This window comes from Artibeus jamaicensis, unplaced genomic scaffold, assembly GCF_021234435.1.
Source record: "Artibeus jamaicensis isolate MK-2021 breed Jamaican fruit bat unplaced genomic scaffold, CSHL_Jam_final contig_525, whole genome shotgun sequence".
NCBI lineage: Eukaryota > Metazoa > Chordata > Mammalia > Chiroptera > Phyllostomidae > Artibeus > Artibeus jamaicensis.
This window is the reverse complement of record NW_026521874.1, coordinates 2,312,722-2,340,474: the sequence shown is the minus strand read 5'-3', so window position 1 is coordinate 2,340,474 and position 27,753 is coordinate 2,312,722. Positions and strand designations below refer to the sequence as shown.

The 27,753-nt window shown below is 66.8% G+C and overlaps 1 protein-coding gene across 22 annotated transcripts in view; it reads right to left on the bottom strand.

The window, feature by feature from the left end:
* Nucleotides 1-647: 647 nt before the first annotated feature.
* NCOR2 (nuclear receptor corepressor 2) overlaps nucleotides 648-27,753 on the bottom strand; it is a 155,532-nt gene continuing 128,426 nt past the window's right edge. For 7 of the 22 annotated variants that reach the window (XM_053669670.1, XM_053669669.1, XM_053669678.1 and 4 more), the window contains 27 exons: nucleotides 27,577-27,697; nucleotides 26,543-26,699; nucleotides 22,879-23,040; nucleotides 21,912-22,033; nucleotides 21,205-21,307; nucleotides 20,948-21,052; nucleotides 20,649-20,752; nucleotides 19,738-19,888; nucleotides 18,168-18,308; nucleotides 17,757-17,846; nucleotides 16,999-17,294; nucleotides 15,353-15,707; nucleotides 14,135-14,356; nucleotides 13,396-13,650; nucleotides 12,624-12,773; nucleotides 12,328-12,465; nucleotides 12,011-12,215; nucleotides 10,457-11,001; nucleotides 9,352-9,501; nucleotides 9,040-9,185; nucleotides 8,494-8,687; nucleotides 7,562-7,711; nucleotides 6,790-6,935; nucleotides 6,085-6,138; nucleotides 3,414-3,635; nucleotides 2,314-2,493; nucleotides 648-1,781 (listed from right to left, as the gene is read on the bottom strand). In XM_053669670.1, coding sequence (XP_053525645.1) covers nucleotides 1,600-1,781; nucleotides 2,314-2,493; nucleotides 3,414-3,635; nucleotides 6,085-6,138; nucleotides 6,790-6,935; nucleotides 7,562-7,711; nucleotides 8,494-8,687; nucleotides 9,040-9,185; nucleotides 9,352-9,501; nucleotides 10,457-11,001; nucleotides 12,011-12,215; nucleotides 12,328-12,465; nucleotides 12,624-12,773; nucleotides 13,396-13,650; nucleotides 14,135-14,356; nucleotides 15,353-15,707; nucleotides 16,999-17,294; nucleotides 17,757-17,846; nucleotides 18,168-18,308; nucleotides 19,738-19,888; nucleotides 20,649-20,752; nucleotides 20,948-21,052; nucleotides 21,205-21,307; nucleotides 21,912-22,033; nucleotides 22,879-23,040; nucleotides 26,543-26,699; nucleotides 27,577-27,697 — 4,846 coding nt within the window. In that variant the 3' untranslated portion in view covers nucleotides 648-1,599. Of the gene's footprint in view, nucleotides 1,782-2,313; nucleotides 2,494-3,413; nucleotides 3,636-6,084; nucleotides 6,139-6,789; nucleotides 6,936-7,561; nucleotides 7,712-8,493; nucleotides 8,688-9,039; nucleotides 9,186-9,351; nucleotides 9,502-10,456; nucleotides 11,002-11,225; nucleotides 11,300-12,010; nucleotides 12,216-12,327; nucleotides 12,466-12,623; nucleotides 12,774-13,395; nucleotides 13,651-14,134; nucleotides 14,357-15,352; nucleotides 15,708-16,998; nucleotides 17,295-17,756; nucleotides 17,847-18,167; nucleotides 18,309-19,737; nucleotides 19,889-20,648; nucleotides 20,753-20,947; nucleotides 21,053-21,204; nucleotides 21,308-21,911; nucleotides 22,034-22,878; nucleotides 23,041-26,542; nucleotides 26,700-27,576; nucleotides 27,698-27,753 lie in introns of those variants that run through there. The other 15 variants (XM_053669684.1, XM_053669690.1, XM_053669689.1 and 12 more) reach the window with 12 other exon arrangements.

Genomic DNA, 27,753 nt, shown 5'->3' with positions numbered 1-27,753 from the left:
CCCAGCGCCTTCCCCATGAGCCTCCAACACCTTGGGTGGTCGGGTGTGGGGGCGGGAGCAGCACAGGTGGGCAGCTGGGTCTCCTGCACGCCCTTCCAGGGTCCAGCACCCAATCTGGCGGCCGGCTGAAGTTTACTAAACCCACGGGACTCAGGACCAGGTGGGAGCCAAGCTGTGGGCGAGGTAGAGGTAGGTTGGGCAAGCAAGACAGCGAAGGCTCTAGGCTCTAGAGGCCGTACCGTGCCCCCCGCCGCCCCCCGCCTAGGCAGAGAAGGACATGGGTCCTCAAGAGAGTCGTAGTCTGACCCCAGGTCCCGGAGGGTGTGTGGTGGGCTGAGCTGTGGCTGCTCCCGACAGTCTTAAACAGACGGACCACCCATGTGAGTGAGTTGATCTCTCTTCTGCCTTGTAGTCAGAGGCAGCGGTGAAGGCTTTGTCACCTGATTATGGCCTGTGGGACGCCCTCGTGGGGACACACTGTGGGGTAAACACTCACCTGCAAAGCGGCCCCGTTGGCTGCGTCAGCGGACTGCTGCCTCGCCCCACGGTCCGGAAGCTGCGATCCCGCAGGCCCCGCCTCTTCCGCCGCCCCGCCCCCACCTGCCCTCCTCTTGACCAGTCCCAGGCAGAGAAGCAGCCTCTGTAACCCGAGTATAATTCGCTTTTTAATGAGAACGTGTGTAAATGACAGAACGCCACCGCCGGGCACAGATGACGGTCACAGAACACCCATCAAATGCATCCTGCCCCAGGGAGGGGGGAAGGGCGGGCGAGCGGGGCAGGAGCCGGCGGCCCCGCCCTCGGCCCGTGGGCGGGGCCACCAACCGAGGGCCTGCCGGCTCCCTTGCACGGTAAGCAATGGAAAGCGCAGCAGCAATAATACTGGGTGAGTCCTTCCTTGCGTAAAACATCTGAATTAATTAATTGAAGGTATCAAAAATATACCCTGTAAACCAAATACACCATCTACACCGGCCCTTCTTCCCACCGCCGGGGCGACGATGTGCGAGAGCCAGTCCGGTTCCTCCCGCCGCTCACCCCCTGGCCCTGCGCCTGCCCGTCCGGCCTGACTTGGTTTCCAGCAGTCTTGGTGGCTGGGCCAGCCCATGGGGCCCCGGGCCAGAGTGCAGGGAGCCGGACAGGGACCGTGTCCGTCTGTCCAGAGCGCTAAGCGGAGTGGGGTTGGAGGAAGGGTGCGGGGGCTGCTAGCTCAGTTTCGACTTTGGTTCCAAATGCATTAAGGGGGGAGGCAGTGGCGTGGGAGGTGCGTGGTCATCCTGCTTTGGGTCCCTGGCCATCCCAGCTTCGGGCGTGTGGCCACCACACGCCGGCCGTGCCGCCTCCCCGGCCCCTCCCCTCCCGAGCACCAGGTAAACATCCCCTGAGTAAGGTCACTGCGCAGGGCCAGCCGGGGCGGGAGTCCTAGTTAAGGCTTTAGACAGGCAAGGATGCCGGCTCTGGACGGACAGATGGACAGACGGATGCGCAGGCAGACTCTGGGGCTCCTTCCTCGGCTGGGGAGTCGGCAGTCACCTGCGTCTGGCCCGGCTGCTCGGGATGCTCGCTGGGCCCAGGCGCTGCCCCGCCTCTGGCCGAGGGTCACTCGCTGTCGGAGAGCGTCTCGTACTGCTCGCAGAGCAGCGGCTTGGGCTCCTCGTCCCAGGCGTGATGGGGGCCGGCGAGGGGCCCGCTGCCCGCGGGGAGGCCTGGTGGGGGTGGGGAGGCCATGACACCCGCCTGTAGCCGCATGATCAGGGGGTTGTAGGGGAACGGTGTGGAACCTGCCAGAAGGACCAAAGAGATGTCCACGGGACCCCAGTGAGCCAGGCAGCTCCCACAGGACCATCCACCCACCGCACCAGCCTCTGGCCCCCGGGTCTGGCAGCTGTCCCGCCCCACGTAGCACCCACGACGTTTCTCTCACTGTCGCTCTCCCAGCTTCTACCCCTCACGCCCCAGCCACCCGTCCCCTGGCTGGACCAGCAGGTGCCTCCTCCTGGTCCCTGCCCTGCCTCTCGGATCTGTTCTGAGCCAACAGCCCTCATGACCTCAGGCTGCCCATGCCGCTCCCTGCCAAGCTGCAGGGCCTCCTCCGGCTCCTAGAGAAAACCTGGCACCCAGCAGCCCGCCAAGCCCGCAGGGCCCGCCACCCCTCCCCTGACTTCCTGAATCCTCCCTTCTCTCCCTGTTGAGACCGGGAGGCTGGGATCCCTGGACAGTGCTCCCATCACACCTTTCCCTCCACCTGGGCCCCTTCTGGAAGCCTCCGGACTGCTTGAGCAGCTGTGGAGACCACGCCGCCACAGCACCCACCTGCAGACGAAGGCCGGTCCTCCCACACTCGGCTGGTGAGCGGGGTCCGGCGGCTACAGTCGCCTTCCGAGTGCACCGAGGACACGGAGGATGGCCGGTCCCCCGACGCCAGGCCCGGGGCTGGGGACTTGGCCTTTCGGCTGCCAGGTCTGCCGGAGACTTTGGCCTTCCCGCCACCACCTGCGGGAGACACACGGGAGGCCATGTTTGATGGTTGGGCAGCGCACACACCAAGGGGGGGGGTCGGGGGGCTGGCGGTGGCTCGGCCGGACCAGCAGGAGCCTGGGCCTCGGGGGGAGTTTCTCCTGGGGGGGTGGCCTAATCGTCTGCGAAGCCCTTGGGCTGCCCTGCGGCCCCCTCCCCACCCAGCGGCCGGCTGAGACCCTGTACACGGCCCCTGCCCCAGACTGCACAGAACCTGGCTGGCAGCAGGCTCTGCGCAGAGAAGCCAGGAGCCCTGAGGCTGGGCCTGGGCTTCCATCAAGTCCAGAGACTTTGAGGCCACAGGGTCCAGGTCGGACAAACAGGCCTGCACACTCCGCCCGGCCCTCACTCTGACACTCAGAGTGTGAGTGACTAGGAGCCTGTGACCGGGCACGGGGAACTGGCCCAGACACAGGTCTCCTCCCACCAGCCCGAGGGCCGGTGGTAGACATGCACGGTGGCCCCACAGGCCGCTCACCCGTGGGCCCATTGTCCCCCCAACCCACCCAGAGTGGGTGGGTCCTCACTGCAGCCTGATGCCCCCCCCAGAGACACGCAGACAGGCCAGGACGGGGCCCCGTGTCCGGCGGGGAGGAAGGCAGGCAGGGCTCGGGCGGCAGGGTGTGTCTACAAAAGCAGCAGCCCCCTCGGGCACAGTGGCCAAGGGGGGCTGGGCGGCGGGGACACGCGGGGGTGCCCACCCAGCAAGGGGATTAGCCAACTCCAGAACCACGTCAAACACGCACAAAAATAGTCAGAAGCTCCAAAGCTGGAGGGGGTCGGTGAGAGGAACTCGAGGCAGGAGGGTTAATGACACTGGGGGGCGCGCGGGGTGGGGGGGGGGCGGGCGGGACGGACGGGGCGGGGCAGGGGCCCCGACGGAGGAGCCTGCAGACCTGGCGAGGTGAGGGCGTGTTCGCTCCGTCCGTCAGCAGCGGTTACGGGCATAGCAGCGGGCAGGCCGGCACTGGCATTCAGAGCGTTAAAAGCATTGGCGCCGAGCGGGGGCTCCTCCCACTGATCATATTTACCCATGAGCGCCTTTCTAATAATGGCCTCCAGCCCCATGTTGGTGCTGGCATGCTCCTGCGCCGCCTGGCTTCGGCAGGTCATGAGGCCTGGGAGAGACACACACACACACACGGGGCCGAGGGACAGCGGAGAGGGCAGCGGGGAAGAGAGGGAAGAGAGAAGACACAGTGAGCACATTTCGGCAAAGCAACACGTCCTTCATCCCTACCCCTCGGCCGGCCTGCCTGCCTGCCTGCCTGCCTGCGGGGGGTGCCAGGGGCAGCGCCCGGGGAAGCCGAGGGCGTTCCCCAGGTGGGGGGCCGGGGGGCTAGGCGACACCCCCAGCCTCCTTTCTACCCTGCCCTCTGGGAAATCAGAGGCCCCCTCTGTCCCCTGGTCTCAGCCGGGGCTACTTCTGTTTTTAAAATTCCAAGTGGCCTTAAAGAGAGGGGAGTGGAGGGCTGCCCTGTCGGGGGAAGGGGCCGCTGGGAAACGAGGCCAAGCGGCCCGAGCTCAGCACTGGGTGTGGAGTAGGGGTCGCAGGGGGTTGGAAAAGGGACTCCCGGGGGGAAGTGGCCAGACGCTGCCCCCGCTGCCCTGCCCATGAGGCCTGGCACCCTCGGCCCCCTGTCTGTGCCCCTCGCCCCCAAACTGGGCCTAACGCCCCCCACCCCGGAGCCACGAGGAGAGAGAGGTGCAGAGACGGACGGCGAGGTGGGTGGTAGCCATGCAGTTACGGTGCGTGCGGGGGACAGGGCAGAGCTAGAGACAATCGCGTGACCGCCCCAGCCCGGCCACCCGCTCACAGTTGTCGGGTCCACGCACGGGTCCCACACTGACCCTCCCAGGAGCCCTCTGCGAAGTCATGCCAAGTGGCCCTCCTCTTCCAAGGACCCGCTTTCCTGACCCTTTCTTTTTGTCTTGTGACGCGTGTTCTGGGGACTTTTGCAAACCCTGGGGATGTGTCTCTTTTTTGGTGGAAGAACTTTGCTGGTGGAGCCCCGAGCCCACTCCGCCGGCCACTGGGCGGTGCCGCAGTGAACTGTGAGCCCTCTGCTCCGGGAGAACCGGCCACGGGCCCGCTCAGGCACCACGCACGCCCCTCTCAACCCCACTCATCTGCCGGTGAGACGGGGTGGCTGTGGGTGCCTCAGGGCAGCTGTCAGTGCCCTGTCTCTGTGGCAACTGACGGGCAACTACGGTTTCTCTTCCTTTTGCACCCTTTCCAACCTTTCGGCTGTGTTCCAGCCACATTCATCAGCACTTCCAAAAAAAAAAAGCCGTGTCCTCAAGAAAAAGCAAAATTCCCAGCAGGGGTGAGAGATGACAAAAAAATGTGTTTACAACCCTACACACTAAGAAAACCCAGGGCAAGTGGGACAGTGACCCAGGACCGGGGACACAATGGTGTCCCGTCAGCTCTGGGTCTCGGCCAGCCCGGGCATGCCTGAGCCCCTCCCAAGGCCTCGGCCCACAGCCTGGCAGGACGCACACCGGGCCACGGGCGCCGGGTCTGAGGCTGGGCCTGAGCAGCAGAGCCACGAGTCTGGGGAAAGTCTTTCTTGGGGACCGAACAGCTTTAACAACAAAGGTCAACGGTGACTCACACACACACGTTTTAGCACAAACCTCACTGCACCCTCGGCGTGAATTTCCACAGGCGCATGCACCTGCGTGTCTAGCTGCCCACGTCAAGATTTGGAACATTCCGGAAACACTCATTTCTAACCACTGTGCTGTTTTGGACACACGCTGAGGCTAGAGGAGCCCCCGGCACCTCTGGGTTGACGCACACGAACCCATTGGGACCCCCACTTGGAGGCCCTGGTAAATCCCTGGCTGTCCTTGGCCCATCCCGGTCCCAGGGATGACACGGTGGTCCTCAGCACGTGTCCCCCGCTCCCTCTGGCCTCAGCCTCCGGTAGAAGGACCAGAACACAGACGCCATGGGGTGGCAGACGCCCCGGCTCCTCTGACCCCCAGCAGGGCCCCCACGGCGGGCACCGGCTTCCCCACCAGACTCGGCAGCACCCGAGTCCTTCCACAGAGACGCACAGAGGGGCCCCTACTGGAGGGCCCCCCACCCACGTCCAAAATATCACAGAAGGCTTACGTTTTAGCTTAAACACGGTGGGAACTGTGGCCCCAGCTCCGTAACAGCTGTGTTACCTCAGCCGCACCCCGAATTCTCACCGGAAGCTGACGCTCTAACTATAAACAGTGCCCACACGGACCCTGTGTGACGCCGAGCACCCTGAACACGGGCCCACTCCCCGTCCACACGCCCCAACACCCACCGGAGGCGCAGCAGTTGGGCCGGGCAGGTTCCCCGGTAGCTGCGCGAGCATTTAATACAGTGCTGGACGCACCCGGGCTTCGGCGGACACCCCTCACCCAGTCTCGCTGCCCCCCCTGCAGGTTTGGTTCAGGCCAGAGGAGGAGACACACTGGAACTAAGACAGGTCCCCCAGGGTCCTTCCAGCTTGATCTCCGCAGGGCGCAGCCGTGCTGGGGACGGGTTGGGGAGGGGCCGTGTGGCGGGGGCCGGACACTAACCTGTTCCGGTGATGGCGGGCATGTTGAAGATTTCCGTCCCAGGCTGGCCGATACCTGGGGGGGAGACAACGCAAGATGGGTGAGCCCTGCAGCCGGCAAGTCCTAGTGAATGACCCCCGCTCTGTCACCTGTCTGGTCCAGGCCCAGTGGGGAGCTGGTTGGGCACAGAGGGGTTCCCGCTGGGGCGGGGCCCCGGGCTGTCTCTAACCAGCATACTTGGGCTGCCAGCCTGCCGGCGCGGCATTGCACTTGGTGAGGCTCTGGAGGCACCGGCCTGGCCACTGACCCTCTGCGGGGTTTCCAGCCCAGTGCCCGGAGGGGAAGCGCCCCCACGACACTGCCCCAGCTAAGGCTCCCTGTCCTTTGTCCCCGAGCTCAGCTCTGTGCCGGGCACCGTGCCCGGCGGTGGGGCTCGGCCGGGGTGTGCTGCCTTAACTGCGGACGTGGGCGACGGCACACATGGGATGAGCACCATGAATGGGGGACACGCGGGGCCCCTGCAGGGCCCTGACCCCGATCCCTGGTGCCCGTGGGGGCTGAGACCAGACCGGCCCCTGCACCCACTCAGAGCGCCCCTGTGTGCGAGCTGTTCTAGCCCCACACTGCGGGATGCCAAGCGCCTGTGGACAGCACCCGAACGTGGGGCGGAGGGCCCTGGACACGCCCACCCGTCTGGCCAGCTCCCAGCCCCACGGAGGCCCTTACTGTATTCGGGCTCGTTGCGGTTGTGGGTGCTCAGCTTCTTGTTGATCTCCTGTTTCTTGGACTTGACCATGGCCGAGTTGCTCTCGGTCAGCTTGCTGAAGAAGGCCGGTGGCTGGCTGGTGTTGCCTGGAGACTTGGAGCCCATCCTGCAGCAAGGACCAGACACCCAGGTCAGTTCTCCCTCTGCTGAGCTTGCACACCTTTGATGACGGGGCACTCACCACCCGAGCTGCCTCAGAAACCCAAAACCGAGCTTCCCCCACTCCCCAGGTTGGGGGTTGCTGCATCGTACCCCTGAGGGAACCCCATCTCCTCCGGTCATCTCTGCAGCTCACCTGTCCCTGGGCTTGGGGGATCTCTGCAGAGCCCCAGCTGCCCAGGTGGGCCACACCTGTCTACCTCCAGCAGCCCTCCCTGCCACACGCACCTGCAAAGGGCCCTGGGCACCCGTGGGCTCAGAGCGAGGCCTTCCTGAAGCCCAGCCAGCCTGCCCTTTACTCCGTCTCCAGCCCACTCGGAACCCCTAGTGGGTCCAGCACATTCGGCTCCTTTCTCAGAGTTCCCCCACGTACCACCCCCCGGGACCCGGCCTGAGCTAAAAGACACCAGCCCGGGGCATGGGAAGCTGCCGCTAAGGTCCCCCAGGCTGGTGATGTTCACAGGCAGGTCTGAGGAGGCCCAGCTGGGCACCGGAGCCTTCGTCAGCCCCCCCGAGGCCCCGGAGACAAGGGGCCGGGCCCTGAGCAACCCGGGGGGAGGGGCACCGAGGCACCTGGGCTCCACCGGCTCCCCGTCCCGGTACGGCAGTGGGTACATGGCGCCACGGGGGTGCCCGGGCTCTGCCCCGCTCTCTGGCGGGGACACGGGTTCAACGCCGTCCTCACCGCTGCCCAGGGACGACGTCTTGCTCGGCTCTGGAGACCTGGGCGGAGGAAGGGTCCCAGCTGCGGTCAGAGGTCAGCACACCCCCACCCCGCGCGGGACACGACCCTCTCCCCAGGCCCCTCCAAGCCTGCCTCCCTCTGAACCGGGCCTTGGCAGCGCACTCTCCCTGGGGGCGCGGGAGGGCAGGTGTTTTAGGGGATGGGGCCCCCTGCGGTCTCTGCTGTTATCTCCTTTTTTAGACACTTTGGAAAAGTAAGGCTACCCTTTGCTCGGGGACCGCACGGGCAGGCTGTGGGTGGAGCTGGCCCATGGGCACCAGTCTGGAGACCCCTCCTGCCCCCCGACAGAGAGCCCACCGTTCCCCCAGACATCCTGCGGTCTCCCCGCCCCCAGGTGCCCCCCACCCGGAACGGCTCCTTCCCCAGAGCTGGGGCCCATCCTTCAGCTCGCCAACTCCCACGTTCCCCAGGGGCCCGTGAGTGTGTGGGTGTGAGCGTGTGCGTGCCGGGAGGCCGCTCTCAAGTCACCAGGCTCTGGTTCAGACCCCGGCTCTGCCCCGTGCCTCTGTGGGCAAGCGAAGGCCTGGGCGCCCTCCTCTGAGAAATGGGGCGGAGCTGCCCACACTCCCTGGGGCTGTGCTGGGGAGCCTGGGTATCTGGGTGCCTGGGACCCTCGGGTGCCGGCTGATTCCTACCAGCTGTGACCCTGAGCACACCTCCCTCTCCCCCGGCCTCGTTCCTCGCCTGCACACCAGCACCGAGGGGCAGAAGCCGGACAGAGGTGTCTCCCTGGCAAGTGGCACCCATGCCCCCTGCTCACCTCTTGCCCCCTTCGCTGTGCGGGGAGCCACGGGCGGGGACGCCGTGGTCCGGGGGCGGGAGGTAGAGGTCACTGGGGGGCCGGCGGAGGTCCAGGACTGGGCAGCTGGCTCCCGGGAAGGAGTACAGGGGGGCGGGGAGGGGTGTGCTGAGCTGCTGCGGGTGGTGCCTCGTGTAGTCCTGCGTGATGACCTCCTGCGGGGGAGCGGGGGGCGGGGTCAGCAAGCAGCGGGCCATGCCACCAGGACCTTCCGGGGCGGAGGCTGCACTGCACAGAGGAAGGAGCCCAGGTCGGGCAGGCAGCCCCGTGGGGAAGATGCGGGACCCGGGCTCACACCTTGGCTCCCGCTAGAGGAGGCGTGGCTACGGGGTGTGATGCTGTGACGTGGGGACCCTCAGGCTGCACCGCAGAGACTCGGGTCACCCACCAGACCGAGGGGCTGTGTGTGGCCTCTCCCTGGACAGCCCCCTCCCCCCGCTGGAGTCTGGTCCCACCCCAGATGCAAAGGCCAGGAGGAAATGTTGGGCGGGGTGGATGGGTAGTTACACTGATATGCTGAGCCAGGGTGACCACCCGCTGGTGACCTTTGACCCCTGGGGTGGCCTGGAGCAGCGGGCTGGAGGAGGGCTGGCTCTCGGGCAGCGGCCGAAGGTGCGGGAGGTGCAGGGCCTCCCCGATGAGCTTCGAGGAGCCTGCGGGCCGAGCAGAGCCGGTCAGGGGGTGGGGCGGGCGAGGCGTGTGCCCAGGGCCTCTGGGCACCTCGGTCTCCCGGTCTGTGGCAGGGTGACAACGACCCCCGTCTTGCAGGGCTACGGTCAGCCGGCCTTTGTGGGGGCAAAGGCGCGGGTCGGGGGCTACCTGGCTGCTTGTGCCGCAGGTCCCCCTCCAGGTGACCCTTGTCGAGCTCCTCAAGGTGCCTGGGGAGCCCCTTGTCGTGGGAGAGGCTGGGTGAGCTCACGGGGCTGATGGGCTCCACCGCGTCGGGGCTGTAGCTGCTGCCATGGTAACCTGCAACAAGGCGAGGCCGGGTCAGGCCTGGCCCGGACTTGAGGCCGACCTCCCCTCCCAGCCCCTCTCCCCTGCCCTCCCACGCGGGCCGGTGCCCAGGCTGCAGCTGGGCACGTGGACGAAGGCGAGGAGGGCGAGCTGGAGGAGCAGAGGCTGCCGGGGGCCGGGGCTGGGAGCACTGAGGGAGGGGGGAGAAGAGGAGGCCGAGAGAGGCGGAGGGAGACGCAGTGGGAGTGAGGCACAGGCCGACAGGGTGGGGTCTGCGGAGATGGAGGGGGAGAACGCCTCTGCGACCGGCACACAGAGGGAGTGAGGGTGGAGGCCCAGGGCGCGGTCGTCTCTGGGGAAGCACGTGTGGGCGCTGTGAAGGGCTGGGGGGCGCCGCGGAGGTGGGGGTGCCGCAGGGAGTGACAGTCAAGGCCCAGGGGCCCCACAGCCGGCAGAGAGGAGGCCCGGGCTGGGACTAAAGGCAGGAGCAGGCGGTGGAGGACACGGGGCGCTGTGCCCGGGCCAGGCCCCCAGCTCCTCCTGGCACGTGGGGTGCTCTGCTCCCTGCCCCTCCCCGTCGTCCCCGGGGGACCTCCAAAGCCAACTCTTCCATCCACACGAGGCGGCAGGCCGAGCCCGAGCCCCCCCCAGGCAGCCCACTCCCTGGTCCCCAGACAAAGGTGCGCGGAGGGCGATGGAGGCGCAGGAGTAGTCAAAGTCACAGATCCGTTCATTTAAGGAAAAAAAGCAAAAGTCAAAAAAAATCATGATAAAACAATGTGCAAATGAGGGGTGCCCCCACATCAGAGGGAGGGGCGGCAGCCCGCGGGACCAGCGTGCAACTGACAAAGAGCAGCCTAAAAACCAAATACGGAAACCAACGAAAAGGGGGCGGGGACAAAAAGCAGAGACCGGAAAATATCTTTAGGCCACAGACGGGGCGGGCGGCGGCGGGCCGGAGTCTTACCATCGCGAGTGGAGTCGGCAGCCAGCGAACCTCCTTCTCGCGGCCCTTTATCGGGAGCAATTTGACGCATGATTATCGCGTCTATGAAGGTGGCCGCTGTCAGGATGGTCTTACCCAGTGAGCGGAGCTCCAGTTCCTGGATGGGAAAGGGTTTACTTTGAGTCTTTTCCCGGTGCAGGTCCGCGGCCGAGGTGGGTGGCGCCGGCGGGTCCGGGCTGGCGTGGTGGGGTGCGAGGCTCTTCGCTGGGGCGCGGGTGATGGCCGAGTGGCTGGAGACAGGGGGCGCCAGGGCCCGGGGCTCGGGGCCCTTGCCCGGGGAGGAGGCGGCGGGCTCCAGCCCCGCACGGGCAGGAGGCTTGGAGAGGAAGGCGTGGCCGGCGTCCCCCCGGGGCCTCTCTGGCCGGCTGAGCCTCTGGGTCTCCTTGGGCAGCACGACCGGCTCCATGAGGGTGGGGTAGACCCCGTCCAGGGCGCTGCCCAGCGGGCAGTGGGTGGCAGGCGGGAATGTAGCGGCTGGGCGGACAGGCGAGGAGGTGGAGGTGGACCTGGAGGAGGAAAGCGGGGTTCAGGCGGCTGCGGGGAGCCGCAGGCGGGGCCCAAGCCACTCCTTCTCTTACCCCTGGAGGGTGCACTTTCCCGGAGGAGCCCCTGCCCAGCCGGCTGCTCACAGAAAACACCGCCCCCGACGCTGGCCTCCCCCGCCCTGCCCGTGCCATCATTCATTCCGTCATTCATTCCTACCATCATTCCAAAACTTTTTGTTGCGCACCTACTACGTGTCAGGGACAGAGAGATGAACCAAACAGACAAAAAAGCGCCTCGTGTTCTAGTTGAGATGACAGACTGTGGACATGTCAGCAGACAAATTAAACCCCCACTGGGGTGTGGCAACCACCGGAAGGTAGTGGGGGGGGGGTCCCGGGCCGCCTAGGCCGCTGCTTCGGAGAAATGGTGCTGTCCATCTTCGTGTGGAAAATCGTGGGGGACGGGTCTGATTCAGAGCAGCCGGTGGGGGGCCCCCACATGAATGCAAACTCAACCTCAGCTGTGCCTCAACAGGTCCCCCCCAGGCCTCCTTCCCCCACTTAAGCAGCTCTGCCGGCAGTCCTTGAGACATCTGTCACCAGAGGGGACTGGGACCCCTTGTGAGAGGAATGGGTGCTGGGGGAACTCTCCGGTCTTAAGGACACCTCTGGACGCTGTCCAGGCAAGAGGGAGCCCGTCTCACCCTTGCAGGGCCCGGTTGAATCGGGGGCAGGCTGGCATCTCTGCTCGAAGCCCCCGCTGTCTCCTGCTCTCCACACTCCCCCTGAACCAACAGCCGCCCACCCACTCCTCCACCCACACAGACGGACCATCACCCATCCACTCCCCCGCTGCACCCACACACTCACCCACCCACCCACCCCTCCCGTCATCTCTGCGTCCGGCCGGCCGTCTGCCCGCCTCCCACCCGCATCTGCCACCCGCATCTGCCCACCTGCTTCCCCGCCCACCGCCACCCTCGTCTGTCTCCATCCCACCAGTGCACCCGGGTCCCCACCCCGTGCCAACCTGGCCCACCTCAGGACTGTGGGCGTGCCAGCCTCCGCGGGGCTGAGGCCCTTCATGCCCGTGTTGTGCAGGACGCTGGGCCTCTGCTGGATGGCGTCCTGGGTCCGGGGCGAGATGGGCGAGTGCTGGAGGGAGTGGGAGTGGGAGGCGGGGCGGCTACTGCCGCCGCCACCGCTGCCACCGCTGCCGCTGCTCTGCTCGGTACCTGGTGGTGAGGGGGGTGGTGTCAGAGGGGCCAGCCCCCCACCCCGTCCTGCGGGGACCCCTGTCAGTCACAGGGGCTGGGCGGGGGTGTGTGGGGTATCTCTGTTGCCTACCGGGTCTCCAGATGGGTGCGTGCTCCACCGTCGCGGTGGTCGTAAGGACGGGCTTCTCCCGCTCACGGTCCCGCTCCCGCTCACGGTCCCGCTCGGACGAGGATGCGGAGGTGGGTTTTGCCAAGTGAGTGGGGCCCCCTAGAAACCACAAGGCCCACGACTCAGCTCCGGGTCCAGGAAGGGCCGGGCCTACCCAGGGGCAGTGGGGGCGTAGGGAGGACAAGGACCGTGCCCCTCTCTGCAGCCGCTGCCTCAGCCTGGCCGGGCCCTGACTCAAGGTGGGGGGAAGGTGTCACCTGGGGAGAGTGGGGAGCTGCTGAGCCGGCTGCTGAAGTGCTGGGGTGCAGTGGGGAGGTAGGCCAGGCGGTCCATGGCGGTGGCTGGCGTGCCTGGCGTCGGGGGCACCAGCACGGGCAGGTGTGGCACTTGGGACAGGTCGATGATGCCTGTGGGTGGCAGTGGGGTGGGGTTGCAGCGCAGGGAGTGAGGGGCTGCTGCTGACTGGACCACCCCGCTGGCGGAGCCCCCACGCCCTCCCCTGAACACACACCCTGAGCGGAGTGTCCCCCCAACCCAGGTCCCAGCGCCGGGCAGCGGGTCCCCTTTTCTGAGCGCCAGGCCCTCCCGGCTCCACCTCCCCTTGGCTCCCGAGCCTGAGAACTGAGAAGTGGCCGTGCCCTGCTTGCTTCACCTCTGTGTGCGGTCCCCACCCAGGACACACCTGGTGGGACCAGCTTCCCCACCTGACTCTAACTGGCACTTGGCATCCGGGAGCTTGTCTAGAGAATGACTTCAAGGGAACCAGAGGTCCCCAGAGGCTCACATTCTGATCTTGTTTTGCATAAACTCCCAGGGCCTCGTGTGCAACAATGCACACCGCCCACAGCCCCTGTGTGTGTGTGTGTGTGTGTGTCTGCGCGTGTGCATAGAGCGCACACGGCTCTTGGCCGCTGCTTGTGCACGTGTGTGCTCTTGGGGTGGCCTCGCCACCCAGACCCCCCGGGGACGGCCACTCTCAGCGCACCCACGGGCCCCTCCCGCTCGCCCAGAGCGCCTGGAGCCACCCACCTCGCGGGCCGGTGGCGTAGTTGAGCGCCAGGGAGGACTCGCGGGGGGACAGGCCCCGCAGCATGTCGGCGCGCTGGGCCATGGCGCTGGCCGCGTTGTGGTGCATCTGCTGCGAGGTGATGTAGTCGTTGATGATTGTCTGGCGGTTCTCCAGGGCCGCCGTGTCGGGGTAGCCGCGGATGAGGTACGGCGGGTACAGGTGAGGGTAGGTGGGGTTGGGGGCCAGGTGCCGGGGCAGGTAGTAGGCAGCAGCTGCTGGGAGAGGGCAGCGGGGTCAGAAGGGGTCGGCCCACCTGTCCTCGGGCCCCCTGACAGCGTCTAACAGCGTCTCCCAAAACACCCAGGACGGGACTGCGACCTCTAAGTAGAAGACACTCCCTGAAAACACAGGGTCCCTCATCGACGGCGCTCGTTGGGTTGAGGTCCTCCCAAACACCGAGCGGACACACCCTGTGCAAAGATGTTCGGGTCGTGTCCTTCTGGGCAACTCTATGCTTGAGCCCTCCTGAGAACGTCTGCCTTTTTAAAGGCCCCCAGGAGAAGAAAACCGCGGAGGTTCCACCCAGCACACCCCTCAGAGCCTCTGAGAAATTCCAGCCAATCAGTTCACTCGGCTGAGCCGCTGGGCCTCGGTTTCCCACAATAGCAGAGCCTAGCTGATGACGGAGGAACCCTGGGGTGACCCTGACGAAGCCCCCGACCCCCGGGCCTTGGGGTCCTATGGGCCCAGGACAGTCACCTGCGTCCAGAGGGATCCCGCGGGGGATGGAGGTCGGGTCGAAGGCTAGTGGGATGTGGCCCCGGTACAGGTCCACGCCGCTCACGCCCCGGAGAAGGTGCTCGTAGGGAGAGATGGGGTGGGGGTGGTGCTCAGGCACGGCGCTGTGCGGGGACTTGGCGATCTCGCGGGGCGTCGACGTCAGCTTGCGATCCTGGGACGCCTTGCTGGACGAGAGGCTGCCTGTGGAAGGGTGGGGTGGGGCTGGCACCGATCTCCGCGGGCGGGGCCCGGCTGCGGCGCCAGGGCCGCGAAGGCTGCACAGCTGCGGGGGGGGGGGGGGTGTCTCTGGGGTCCCAGGACCAGGGGTCTCCACTCAACTGCTCATTTGCCTCTTGGTTCTTTTTCTTTCTTTTTTTAAAAATCACTTACTCATTTGCTTCTGGGTTTTTTTTTCTTTTCTACTTCTTAAAAATTTCATTTGTTCCTTTAATTCACTGATTCATTCATTCAATCAAAAAATACTTCTGGGTTCCCTACTGCTTGTCAAGCCCTGTTCTGAGAGCTGGGGCTTCACAGGGGACACGGCAGACAGAGCTCTGCCCCCACGGAGCAGAGACAGGTCCGGATCATCAGAGAGGAACCTCAGAGTGAGCAAAGCTCTGAAGAAACAGAACTGGTGAAAGGATGTGACCGCGACGGGGGTGCGGATGTTCGGTCCTGAGAAGCCTCTCTGGGGATGTGACTTTGGGGCAGAGACTTGAAGGATGACAAGCCAGTTAGGGAAAGGTCTAGAAAGTCTGTGGGGGGGGCACTCCAAGCAGAGGGTACAGCATGTGCCAAGTCCCCAGGAGTAGAAGGAGCTGAGTGTGCTCCAGGGACAGACAGGAGGCGGGTCTGGCGGGGATGCAGACGCAGGGAGGGGCCCGGAGGCCGTGGTGGGAACAGGAAGGAGGGGAGTCTGGGTGCAGAGAGCCAGGTGGGACAGGGTGCTGGTCTGGGTGGGGGTGGGGAGACAGTCCTGAGCAGGATTCGGAGGCAGAACGCAGGGGTCTGGAGGATGGCGTGGAGGCGGCGGCCCCGGGACGCCCCGTCTCTGAGCTAGAGTGGACAGCGAGGTAGGGCCCACCCTGTAACCCGCCCCCCGCCCCTCACCCCACGCTCTGCACCTGCACCCGGTGCATCCACACTCCTCACCCCACACCCACGCCCCCAGCCCTGCACCCAAGCCCCACGTACCCTCCTGAAGGCGCGGGGTGGGCTCCCGGGTGGTCACGGGCGAGCCACGGGGCAGGTGGCTGCTGAAGGGCGCCCCGTGGTCCTCGTAAGTCAGGGGGCTCTGCCGCGGCTTGCCCAGCTCCGGCACGATGACCGGGGCGCCCCGAGTGATGGAGCCCCCGGAGCCGCCGGCCGCCCCCGGCCGGCTCTTCAGGCTCTCCTCGTAGCAGGCGCGCTCCAGCGCCCGCGCGTCCGCCATCACGTCCAGCGGGTGCAGGGGTGGGAAGGTGCGGCCGGGGCTGCCAATGATGGAGCGCACGTCGTGCTTCTTGGAGCCGGCAGAGGGCGTGCCGCCATCGTACTTGAGTGGGGTGCCCTGTGGGGGCGACGGTGCCGTGAGCGCCGGCCGCGGAACTCTCCGGGCCGTGGCTGCTCAGCCACAGAATGGGGAGCCACGCCCACACCGGAGGGTACCGCTGAGCCTCAGCGGAGCCCGCCCTGCCCTGGCCAGTGGCCCCGGGAGCCACCGGGGGCGGGGCTGCAGAAGGCACAGAGAGGACAGGGGTCAGCCCTTCCCGGAGCGAGAGGGGTTTGCTGGGGTGAGGATCGACACCTCACCAGGGCAAACTCCTTCCTCCCTTCAGTCTGGGGCCCTCTGCGCATCCACAGCTGAGCCAGGAGTTTCAGCGGCCAGTTCCCGCCCCACCACCAGGGGCTTCAGGCTGGGAGGGCAGGGCCGAGGTTCTCGGCTGCTCTCCCACGGGCCAGGAAGGGCAGCGGAAGGCACAGGGGTTACGTCCCAGCCCCGCCTCCTGGGGGAAGGGCCTGTGTGGACCGGCTGGGGAAGCCCCGGGGTGGAGGGCCCTGTGTCCTCCTCACAAGGGACAGTGTGGTGTTTACCCAGAGCTGTTCAAATTACTTTCCTAAGAAGGGAAAGTGCCCTCCTTGTAAAGAGGACGTTCTAGAGTCAGACTGGCGCCCCTGCTGGCTGCAGGATGGACTCTTGCCGACAGCCCCACAAGTGCCCAGAGGCTAAGAGCCACACTGTCTCCTGCCTCCCCCAGAGGCCCTGCCTCGTCACGGCAGACGCCTGTGACCACAGGAAGGGGCCATGACCTGTAGTGGGCCCCACGGACCAGCTCCCCACAGTTGGGGCTCATGTTCTGCCACAAGGCTGGGGCCTCCGGTGGGTGGACACTGTGAAGCAAAGATGCCGCAGATTTGGGGGCAGCTGGATTTGAGGGTCACCACAGCCACGTACTTGCTGCGGTGTGACCCTGAACAGGCCACCTGACCTCCCTGAACTGGTGAGGATGGTACGAGGGTACCTTGGAGCGCAGGCGGGAGGGCTCAACAAGCCAGGAGGCTGTGTGCACAGCAGGCCCTGGCCCACAGGAAGGACCCTGCAGGGGCAGCAGGTTTAGCTCTGGGGCCCCTCCGGGCCCAAAGCCCATCCCTGGAGACTGGGGGTCTGGGGCAGGGCCCTCAAGGCTGTAAAGGCACCAATGAGGTCACAGCCGTAAGCCCTCAGCCTGGAACCCAGAAGACACAGCCTACGCCCAGTAGGTAGCAGCTGTGCAACCTCGGGGCTCGGCTTCCCGGTTCCCAGAGGCCAGGCCAGGGCCCCAGCCGCCCCCAGGCCCAGTCCAGCGGCGCCACACCGGTACCTGCGTGATGGAGCCCTCCTTGAGCGGCCGCGGGGCCAGAGGCAGCTCCGGCGTGCGACGCAGCTCCTCCCGCGGGATCTCGTGGATGGAGCGGCCGGCTTCCTTCACCGTCGCCACCAGGCCCTCGTGGGACGATTTCAGCTTCAGGGGACCCAGGGCCTCCAAGGGCCGGGCCTTGTAGGCCTCAGCCAGGTCCCGCGGGGGCGGAGGGGGGGGCGGCGTGCCCTCCAGCTTCAGCAGCTTGGCCTCCCGACGCAGGTAGTCCTCCTGGGCCTCCACGTAGGACCGTGGGATCCCTGCCGGCAGGAGAGGGCACTGGCCTCACCCCTGTTCTGGACCCCACACACACACAGAGGGGCTCTGACCGCTCTGAGCCCCGATGTCCCCACCAGGCGGGGACCTCGCTGAGACGATGCTGATAAAAAGCCCATGCGGAGGCTCTTGGTGGCGGGCTTGCCAGGAGCCCAGTCATCTGACCTCTAACCCTCCCACCGACTGTGTCTCCTCTGGGCTGCTCCGCCAGGTAAAGGCCCAGCAGCGCTCGGGTCAGCGCCGGCCAGAGTAGGGGCCGGACAGGGTGGCATTTCACTCTTTCCATCTTAGAGTAAGAGCCTCGGCCCCGCCCTTGCGGGGTGCTCCCAGGCACCTGTGCCCAGTGGGAGCTCCCCCCGCCCTGAGGTGTCCTTGCCCACCCCCCACACCGCCACGACCGGGACCTGCTGTAGCTGCCGGGGGTGCCGGTGAGGGCGGCGCGGTACCTTGTGTGATGGAGCCGCGGATGTGGTGCTGCTGCTCCTTGAGGTGGTGGGGGCTGTGTCGCTCCGGCGGGATGGCCCGGCCCATGAGACCTGTGGGCAGCGGGCAAGAGCGTCGTGACGGGGCTCCCAAGCCAGCCTCCGGCAGCCCCCCTCCCAGCAGTGGGTCCCTGTGGCCACTCATGGCCATCCTCATGGTGATGGGGCCAGCAGCACAGAACCCGGTGAGCAGGCGTCTCACCTCCTGGGCTCAGCAAGGACCTCAGTTTTCCCACCTGTGAAATTGGGCTGGCCATCCCATGCCCTCCCTCCAGGGGGCGCCGAGAGACACAGCCTCTCCGCCATGGGGACCCAGCCCTTGGCCGCCTGGCGTCTGGCATGGGCTGGAGCCGCCAAGCTGGGCGGCATGCCCACCTTCGATGCTGGCCGCTGTGATGGCCCGGCCCACGCGGCCCTCCATCATGTCGTAGGTGCGCTTGGGCGCAGTCGTCTCGTGGGGGGGCCCGGAGCTGCTCCTGCCGTCCTCCTTGGAGCACTGGGACGCAGACAGGCCGCCTGGAAGACAGGCCGGGCGCGGGATGAGGGGCCGGCCAGCAGGCGGTCAGGTGCACAGGGCCGGGACCAGCAAGGAGCAAGGCCGGGGACGCACATGTGTGCACAGACACACACGGGCACTGCAAGTCCACATGGGAAAGTGCACGTCTGGGGGAGGAAGGGGACTGCGCCCAGCTAGGGCAAGGCCGGGGGGACCAGGACCTGCGGCCGGGCTCACTGCCCCTGGACAGGCTGGATGTCGCCCTCAGGCTGGGGGCTCAGCCCGGCTCCAGCCCTCAGAGACCACAGGCTAAGCCTGGTCCCTTTCTGGGGCCCTCGAAGCACTGGCTACTGCGGAGGCTGCAAAGGGCAGGGGGCCGGGCGCACAGCAGGCAGATGGAGTTGCTGTTATAATCCCAGGAGATCTCAGTCAGAGGCTCAGAGAGGTCGGCAGTCCAGTGGGTGGGCGGGCGCACCCTTAGGCAGGGTGACCACCAGTGGCCAGTGACCAGACAGGCAGGCACACTCGCCCCCCAGGCCACCAGTCCTCCCCTCCTACTGCCCGACGTGCACTGGCTGCCCTCGGCCACTGGGCCCAGAAAGCACACGAGAAATTAAAAGCCCATTTTGCAGATAATGAATTTAACCACCGAGGCTCAGGAGCTGGTCAGGGGCCCAAGGGGAGACTCCACCCAGGGTGCTCTGCCCCCAGCACCTCGACCGCTGGGTCCTCCATCATCCTTGCTGCACCCAGCCGTGCACCAAGGCTGCGCCACCCCCAAGACTGTGCCCAGCGATCGGCAGCAGAGAGGCACGTGCCTAAGCCACATGGTGCTGCCTCCACTCCCCAGGGCTGAGGCGGGGGCAGCCAGGCACAGGCGGAGGCGGGTGGTGAGGAGAAGGCGCCTGCCCACCAGAGCTGCAATTTAGGGCTACGCCGCTGCCAGCTACAGAGAGGGCTCCCATTAGCAGCTTTTATCTCCACACCCCTGGGCGCCCGCCCGGCTGCCGGGAAGTTCTCGTCCACCTCCACTCCCTTAACTCCTTCCCTGCAGGGTCCCCTCGGATGTGGGACCGGAAACCAGAGAGGGGGACTGCCTGGAGCAGGGCCCTGGGGTACAAGCACAGGTGGAGGGTCCATCTGGACATGGCCACTTTGGCCACCCACGTGAGGTCGACCAGAGCACACTGCAGGGGCTGGGCTGGAGGCCCGGCCTCAGTTTCCCCTCCGTGCCTCTGGCAAGCCTGGCTGCAAGGCTGTTTCCTCAACTGTGAGGAACTGGGTGGGGCGCTGGGGAGGCAGCAGTCGCTACTGTGGCCCACAGGCCGGGAAGTCACCACCTCTCCAAACGTGCTCCCTGGCGTCACCCTGCCCTGGGCCAAACACCCCTCCCCTGGTCCCCGGCCTCCTTTTCTCTCCAGCAGCCAGAAGGGCGGGGGCAGAACTCACCCTCGTAGGACAGGATGTGGCCCTTCTTGCCCTCGTAGATGACGTGGCCCTTGGGCAGGCCGTCCTCCCGACCGCGGTCCAGGCGGCTCGGGCTGTCCTCGCCGACGATCCTGGTGATGGTGCCCTTGTACAGGACATCAGCCGGCGTGCCCTGCGGGTGCGGAGGCTGTGAGCGCCTGCAGGCTTTGGCTGGCTTGCATCCGAGTGTCCCCTGCAAGCCGGCACACCGGCCCGCTTGGGCGGGTGGCAGCTGCCTTGGGCGACCTCTGGGAACCCGTGCTGCGGGCTCAGGCCGTGCTCTGGAGTGACGTCAACTAGGGGTCACCCACGTGGCGGCTTTGCCAATGAGCTGCTGTGTGACCTCTGCCCTATCACTCTGCCTCTCTGAACCTCATCCACAAAACAGTCTCTGTGCCCGTGACTCTCAAAGGCACCCGGCACAGACAAGCTGTCCCCAAATCAGGATGTCCCTCTTTTCTGTCATTCTGAGAGTCCAGTCAATGACACAGGGCCCGAATGTGCAAAGCCCGGGACCGGGCACACTGCTGCCCCGGGCCCCCGCCCAGCCGCCAACCAGCCACCCCAGGCCCGGAAGGCTGTTCCCTGAGCCTCCACAGGGCTCTCGCTGCCCCCGGCCCCCCTGCCCACACCCTCAGACTCAGTGGGAAGCAGTGGCCACTCTGCTGTTACCCGCTGCTCTTGGGCCAGCCCCTGGGGACGGCGGTTTTGTGTTTTGCTGGACACCAAGTGCACCACATGGGTGACTGAGGGATGAGCTACTGTCCCAGGACGGCCCCCCACCCACCGAGGCAGGTGCCATACTTTGTCCCAGAGGGGACAGAGGGGCCAGTCTACCGGCCTTGCCCCGCCCCCGGCCTTGCCCCGCCCCCAGACTCGCCCCAGGCACTCACGTGGGTGATGGAGCCTCGGTAGGTGACGGGGCTCTCAGCGGGCGCCCGGGCACTGGGGACGCCCTTGCTGATGCTCCCGCCGGGAACCGACCCCAGGGATGTCCCTGCAGACAGGAGACACGGGGCTGAAGGGGTGTCTGTGGACCGGCCCCCAGCCTGAGAGCCACCCCGACTGTGCTCCCGGTGGCCCACAAGTCTCCCTCGGGGGCTCCGTGCAGAGGGACCTCCGTCCTAAATGGCGAGGTGGACGGCTGTCCCTAACGCACCCCTCTGAGGACAGGGGCAGACCTGGGCCTCACCTCTCAGCACGGACGTCTCCTGCGCCGTGGGCACCCCCAGGCTCTCCGGAGGTCCGGCCTGGCCCCGGGGAGACAGCTGCTCCTGCTTCACCCCGCTGAAGGGCGCTGGGGACGGGCACAACATGTGAGCCACGTGCCACGGGGGCGGCCCACCCCGGCCCACCTGGGGGGTGCGGCCCAGAGTCCCAGGGACACGCTGCCCCCTCCAACAGGGACCGCTGGGACCAAGCCTGGGCCGTCAGGGTGAAGGTCCTTACCCAGCTTCTTGGGGTCCATGGCGAGGGGCAGCCCCATGGTGACAGGGCCCACGGGGACCTTGGCGTGTTCTGAGTATGGGACGTGCAGCTGCACCGACAGACCCTGCGGGGACAGGCAGGGTCATAGGGTCACAGTGCCCCCCAGCAATCCCTCCGCCACAGGCCCTGGACCAACTGAGCCCCCGCACACCCCCTTTTACGAGGGGCCAAGAAGGCGGCCTCGGGAATCACAGCAGGCCTGGGACCTGGGGCTCGAGCCACAGTCCCCTCACCCATGAAGTGGCCACCGAGGTCCGGGGCCAAGCTCACCCCTCGGCCACCTGCCACCCCACCCCCTCCTCCGTGGGGGCCGGTCGGGGAGGAGGGAGGGCGGACAGCCCCAGGCCGAGGCCCAGCACGGCCGGCTGCTGTGAGTCCCGCGTGGGCAGCCTGCCCCTTCCCAGGGGGGAGACCAGGGCACAGGGAGGCCGAGTGGCCTGCCCAAGGCCACACGGTGCCGCTGCAGGCACTTGACACCCTGCAGAGTGACCTCCTAAGGTCCCGAGTGCCCGGGGCAGCCGTGAAGAGTGATGACCCCACCCCCACCCAGTCCCAATGCCCCCACCTGATCGGGGGCAAGACCACGTCCCCAGAAGAGGCCGGGGCTGCTGTTCCCTGAATGTCCGGGAGGGCCCGCGGCCCCGCCTCAGCTGGGAGAAGGCACCCACCTGCCTGTCGAGGACGCTGGGGTGTTTGGTGGAGGAGATCAGCGGCGGGGGGTTGGAGATGGTGGGAGGGCGCGGCAGGACGGGCCGGGTGCTGTCATGGAGGCCCAGGGACAGCGGGTGACCTGTAGGGCACATGTCTGTCCATCGCAGGTCCCCAAGTGCGGTCACGCCCCTGCTGGACAATTTTGCCCCCCAGGCCTCTCCCACCACTGTCCTGTCCTGCCTGGTGTGGGGGGGGGGCGGGGCCCACGGGGGACCCCCTGTGGCTCCTCATAGGCTGTCCGTGAACTTGGTTCAGATGCCGCCACCCCAGGGAGGATGGACCCACCAGACTCGGCCCAGGCCCTGAGCTCTCGCCCAGACCCCTGAACTGGCACCCCCATCCCACTTTCCCCTCAAGGGCCACACACACCCCCTCGCAGGAACCAGAGGGCTCCCACCACCCCCAGCATGACCATCAGGGCCGCCTGGCCTGGTGCTGCGGTGTCCCCAGGCTCACTGGGTACCAGGCATCCACCATGGCAGCCTGATTCTGTCCCTCAAGCTTCCCCTGCTCTTTCCTGCCCCCGGGCCTTGGCACGTGCTGTTCCCGCGGCCTGGCCTGTCTTCACCTGCTGGGCTCACCAGGCCCACTCCTTCCGTAAGGCTGCGCAGCCCAGCCTTTCCCAGCTGCTGGGGTGGCCCCGCAGGACAGGAGAGCCCTGGAGGGACCTCCGACCCAGCCTGGCAGCCCCCCCAGACTTCCTCCCCATCCTCTAGCTCCAGCGGGAGACACAGTCTCTCTCACCTGTGGTTCCCAGTTCCCTCAACCCCAATCCCAACAGACGCCCTCCCGTGTCCCCATAGCCCAGTCACACTGACTGTCATCCTCAGGTCCTTGGCAGGGAGCAAGCCTGTGCTTGCTGAGTGCCCATCAGCTGCCTCGGCAGGGCAGCCAAGCAGCCTGCACTCGGGGCGAGCTACTCACCAGGCGGGGCGTAGGAGAAGGCCGAGGGGTCCGGGGCGTGCGGGGAGGCCTTGATCACCTCTCGAGGGGGCACGGGGAAGGGCAGGCCGGACGTCCAGCACGGGGGCTCTGCAGGCAGCTTTTGGCCCTCAGCCACGAAGGCCGGGAAGAACACAGGTTTCTCTGCCAAGGGGACGGGGGTCGGAGGCATGGTCAGCTGTGACCCCAGAGCCACGGCCGCCCCCTCACAAACGCGTCCCTCTCCGAGGCCACAGCAAGGCCCTGAGCAGGGGTGAGGGTCCGCTCGAGCCCTGTGACAGTCTGCTCGGCACGGGGGTGTGTTCCGGGGGGCACTGAGGGTTTCGGGAGACCCCGGGGGCTTCTGATTCCAGTGCTGGCAGCCACAGGCCCTGGCCCAGGGCAGGGCGGGCAGGGGGGCCGGAGACGCCTGCAGGCTTGGTTTGATTTTGCACCCCTTGTAGGGGAGCCCGGACGTGTCTGCCCATTTCTTCACCACCCACAGCCAAGGCCTCGCGACACAGACAGTCTGGCCGGTGCAGCCCAAAGTCATCACCGACGGGCCCTTCCCAGGAAAGGTTCGCTGGCCCCTGCCCACGGTGCAGGCGGTCAGAGAGCTGGGGGTGTGCCTGCAGGGGCAGCCAAGGGTCCCGACACTGGGCACTTGCCCGCTGCCCCAGCGAGTGCATAAGGAAGGGACTGTCGCCAGGTCACACAGAGGTGGAAGCAGGGTCACAACTGTGGACATGTCTGAGGTCACTGGCTATCAGCTGGCTAGGTCAGGAACTGACCCCTTCACCTCCCAGCCCCTAGAGCAGGACAACAGAGGGGCTGCTGCCCCAGGCCTCCGAGGGCTTTCCGCACGCTGACTCATTCACCCTCCCAACGCGACACCCTGCCAGGAACTGACCACGACTGTAGCGGGTTTACAGGTGGGACTCTGAGGCTCAGAGAGGGTGGGTCACCTGGTCAAAGGCCCGCAGCCAGAGAGGGGCCAGTGAGCTCTGAATCCAGGGGTCAGCTGCAGGCTGAGACCTTAGCCTTGGCCGCACACGCCGCTGCCCACAGGAAGAGTGGCAATGATCGGCCCCAGATTCTCAGGCTTGGGGACACCGCGCAGACCCAGCCAAAGGCCCAGGGGCACGGGGCTGTCCTTGTGATGTCATTTCTGCCGAAATCTCTCCTAAGTGCTGAGCCTCTTGCCTGAAAACTGGGGTCAAGCTTGAGGACCCTCCAGGGCAGATGGTGACTGAGACGTGGGGAGGGGACACAGGATGGGCATGTCAGGCCTGGGACAGGGCCGCAGGCAGGCGTTATCTCTCAGGCCACCTCTGGAGGCCCGTTCTCCCCCAGGAGGGGCCTGGTGTCCCTGACCATGGCCCTGGGGAAGGGGGCAGCCCGCAGGAGGGGCCTCAGATGCAAGACCTGGGGCTTCTCACCCTCAGCCTCCTAAGGGGAGGCCCCCCACAGGGTGCCAGGAAACTGCACGAAGCCCTGGGCCTTGGTGGCCCCATGACTCTTATACACCTCAGCTGCTTTGGGAAGGGAGTGGGGACCTCCGGGAAGTGAAACCTGGGACTGAGCTGGGCCGGGCAGGCGGCCGAGGGCCCGGCCGACCGAGCTGTTGCACCTGGGAGCCCAGTGACCAGAGAGGCAGCGCCGGGCATCGAGTTCAGGTCCCGAGTGTGCCCTGGGGGCTATTCCAGGACCCAGAGCTGCCGCCACACAAATGGGCCGAAAGCCAGACTCCGACCCTGAGGGCGGTGGCTGGTGTCCCCCCGGGATGGGAGCTGGGGCCTGGCCCAGCCGCCCCGGGACTGCTGTCTGGGCCCCACATTGCCAGGTAGCTGCCACCGGGGGCCGGCCCCCCACATCTGGAATGTCTTTGCAGAGGCAGACCCTGCATCTCATGCTGGGCTCCGGCCATGATGTGCCGGGTCCCAGTGTGGTGGCTGGGCAGGGTCCTGAGAGGGGACACCCCGTCCTTGAGCTCACACTCGGGTCCCTCCGCAGGTCCTGCGGGCGGCCCGCCCTCTGAAACAAGCCCTCAGCGCCTGCCTCCTGCCCCACCTCCACGGTCCCCCACGCCGTGCATCCAGGCCGCCACCACCGCTGGACGGTGCAGCCCCGCCCACCAGCCCCTACTCCTCCCGGCCCTCTCCCTCAACAAGAGCCGGACACGGGGTCTTCCCCAAATACGGAGCAGGCTCCCGGCCGCCTGAGACAGGACTGCAGTGGAACCGCAGCTGCGAGGACCTCACCACCTGGCCCCGTTTCCTGCCCCGGCCAGACAGCCTCCGGGCAGCTCCTCAAACACACTGCGTTCGCCTCTGCCCCAGGGCCCTTGCCCGTGCTACTTCCTACGCCCACTGTGCCCTCCCCTGTGTCTTCCCACAACTGACCCCTCCCCGGCCCCTGCCAGCTCGCCCCGTGGGGTTTGTTTCACTGTGTGAGTTACTCTGAAGCCGCCCTGCTTCCTCCCACGGCCCCGTCGTCACCTCCTCCCCACTCACGGAAACAGCGGCTCCCCTCCCCGGAGCAGGGACATCCCCCTGTTCACAGCCCGAGCCCCGCTGCCCAGTGTGCTGCTTGGCGGTCGTAGGGGTTCACCGAGTGCTCTGGCCCAGTGGACACAGCCCGTGGGGTGGTGCCCGAGACTTCTGCGTCACTTGTGGGAAGTGTCCTCCCCGCCCTCCCCAGGGATAACCCTGACCCGTGCCCTTGGACAGGCACAGGGCGCTACCCTCAGGAGGCCATGGCTGAAGGCCAGCCTGGCTCTCCAGAGAAGGAGGGATGATGTACCCAACACAGGTGAGCACAGGTGGCACTGGCTGTGCTGGTCACGGAGGGCCACCTGGGGTCCTGCTGCCCTCAGAGCCTGAGAGCAGCCGGCGGGGATCCCAGATGGCCCAGCTCGGGGGACAGGCTGCAATGCTGGCGACACCTCGGCCCCACCGGCTGCAGGCCAGCCTGGGAGGAGAGCTGTGGGGATGTAGGCTTGGAACATCCTGGGCCCCGTGGGCAGAGGGACAGGGACAGTAGGGCCAGAGGAAGAGCGCACCCCGCCTGTGCCGATGTCACACGGAAACAACACAGCAAGGCCCAGCGAGGTGCCGGGACGCAGCTGCTCGGGGCGTCACTCCCTGCACCGCTCCCAGTGAACCCAGCGGCCTCGGCCTGGAACAAGGTCGGGGGAGAGTTGGACGGGGCAGGGCTTCCTGCCTGGGGCCTCGCCTGCTGGCTGGGCGCCTCGCCTGTGGTTCTAGAAGCTCGTGCGAGGGCTGAACCGCACGGCATCAGAGGCCTCTGAGGCACAGGCAGGCTTGTGGGCAGGCGCAAGGCTTTCGACATTGTGGAAAGTCGCCCGCGTTGAGAAATGGAAGATGTCATGTGACAAGAGAGGTTTCTGGTCCCTGGAAGAAAAGCCTCGAGCCCATGCTGCCCCATGGTGGCTCTCGGCTGAGGCCAGTGCGTGCCCACTTTGCCAGACACGAGGTCTCTGCTGCCACAGGCCCCGCCACTCCCCACTGCCTCCCTTGCCCATGTGGCCGGCTCCGTCACGACAGGCTTGGCGTTTGCGAAGCTGCTCTGGATACAGAAAGGCCCCTTAACCCTGCCCGCCAGCCACTCACCACCCCCAAGCTCCCCCAGCCAGGGGGGCACTCACCCTCCTTCTCGGGAGGAGGCACGGGGCTCCTGCTTTTGCCTCGAGGGCTGCTGCCCGACGGCTGGGGGGCGCTGCTCTCTGGCTGCAGGTGCTGCGGTGTCGCTGGGGCTGGGGGTGCTGTGTCGTCCCGGGGCGGGTCGTGGGCTTTGGTGACCTGCTGAGGGAAGCAGGGGCAAGTGAGCACCTCCGCAGGCTGTCTGTGGGCCCCAGAGGTCAGGGGCAGTCTTCGGGTCCCTGCGTGTGGCCAGCCTGGAACTGCGGCACAAAGAGGCAGCGGCTCGCCCCAGGGTGCGTAGCGCGAGGGACAGGTGGCCAGGTGTCTGCACAGAGCCTGTGGAGCATGCCCCGAATCCCAGCTGCCTGGAGGTCACCCCCCCACCCAGCGTGACACCCAGTCTCCCCTCATCCCAGAGAGATGGGGGCTGACCGATGGGGCCACTGGTCTCTGGGAGGGCACAGTGAAGCCAGCATGGCCCGTGCCCCTACTGGAAAGCTCTGGTCAGCTCGGAGTCTTGGGCCCTGGGCCCCCAGCCACAGCTGGGGTGCCAGGCCCACCTCCAGAGAAGGGGCAGCTGCTTGGCCCGAAGGACTTTCCAGAGCCGCTGCCCTTCCTGCAAGGCCCTCGCGTTTAGAACTGGAGGGGCCCCCGTCCTTCTCCCTGAGGCTGCCACACAACACACAGGGAGTAGGGTGACTTCCTGCTTCCTCAGGGCCCAGCGCCTGGCGCTGGAAAACCCTTGGCTGGTAAGGCAGGGGTGGGGCTCCTTAGCAAGAGCCGCGCTGGCTCCCAGGGCCTCCGAGGCGGGGCTGCCGGGAGGACAGAAGAGAGGAGCTGGCAGGCCCGGCTCCCCGGTCCCCCCGAGGCCCACCCTGTGCCGGTCTCTGCCTCATCCCCGCGGGGCCTTCCCCGGGAAATGGGAGGCGGCTGCACCTGCAGCCCACTCTCCCCTGTGCGGGCCGGCCCGCTGTGTCCCTGACGGGAAAGCGAGGGGCGGCCAGGTGGGCTGCGCAGGAGGCTGGGGCCCCGCACTCACGATGGGGGGGATGGCGGCCGCTCGCTGCTTCAGCTGCTTCAGATCCAGAGGCTTCTGGGGCGAGGCGTTGGTCCTGGTGTCGCTGGTCGGGGTGAGGAGGCTGGGACGAGGCGACATCAGCCTGGGAGGGAGATCGGCGTCAGGCACACGGCTGGTTCCAACCCTAGACCCCAGGGG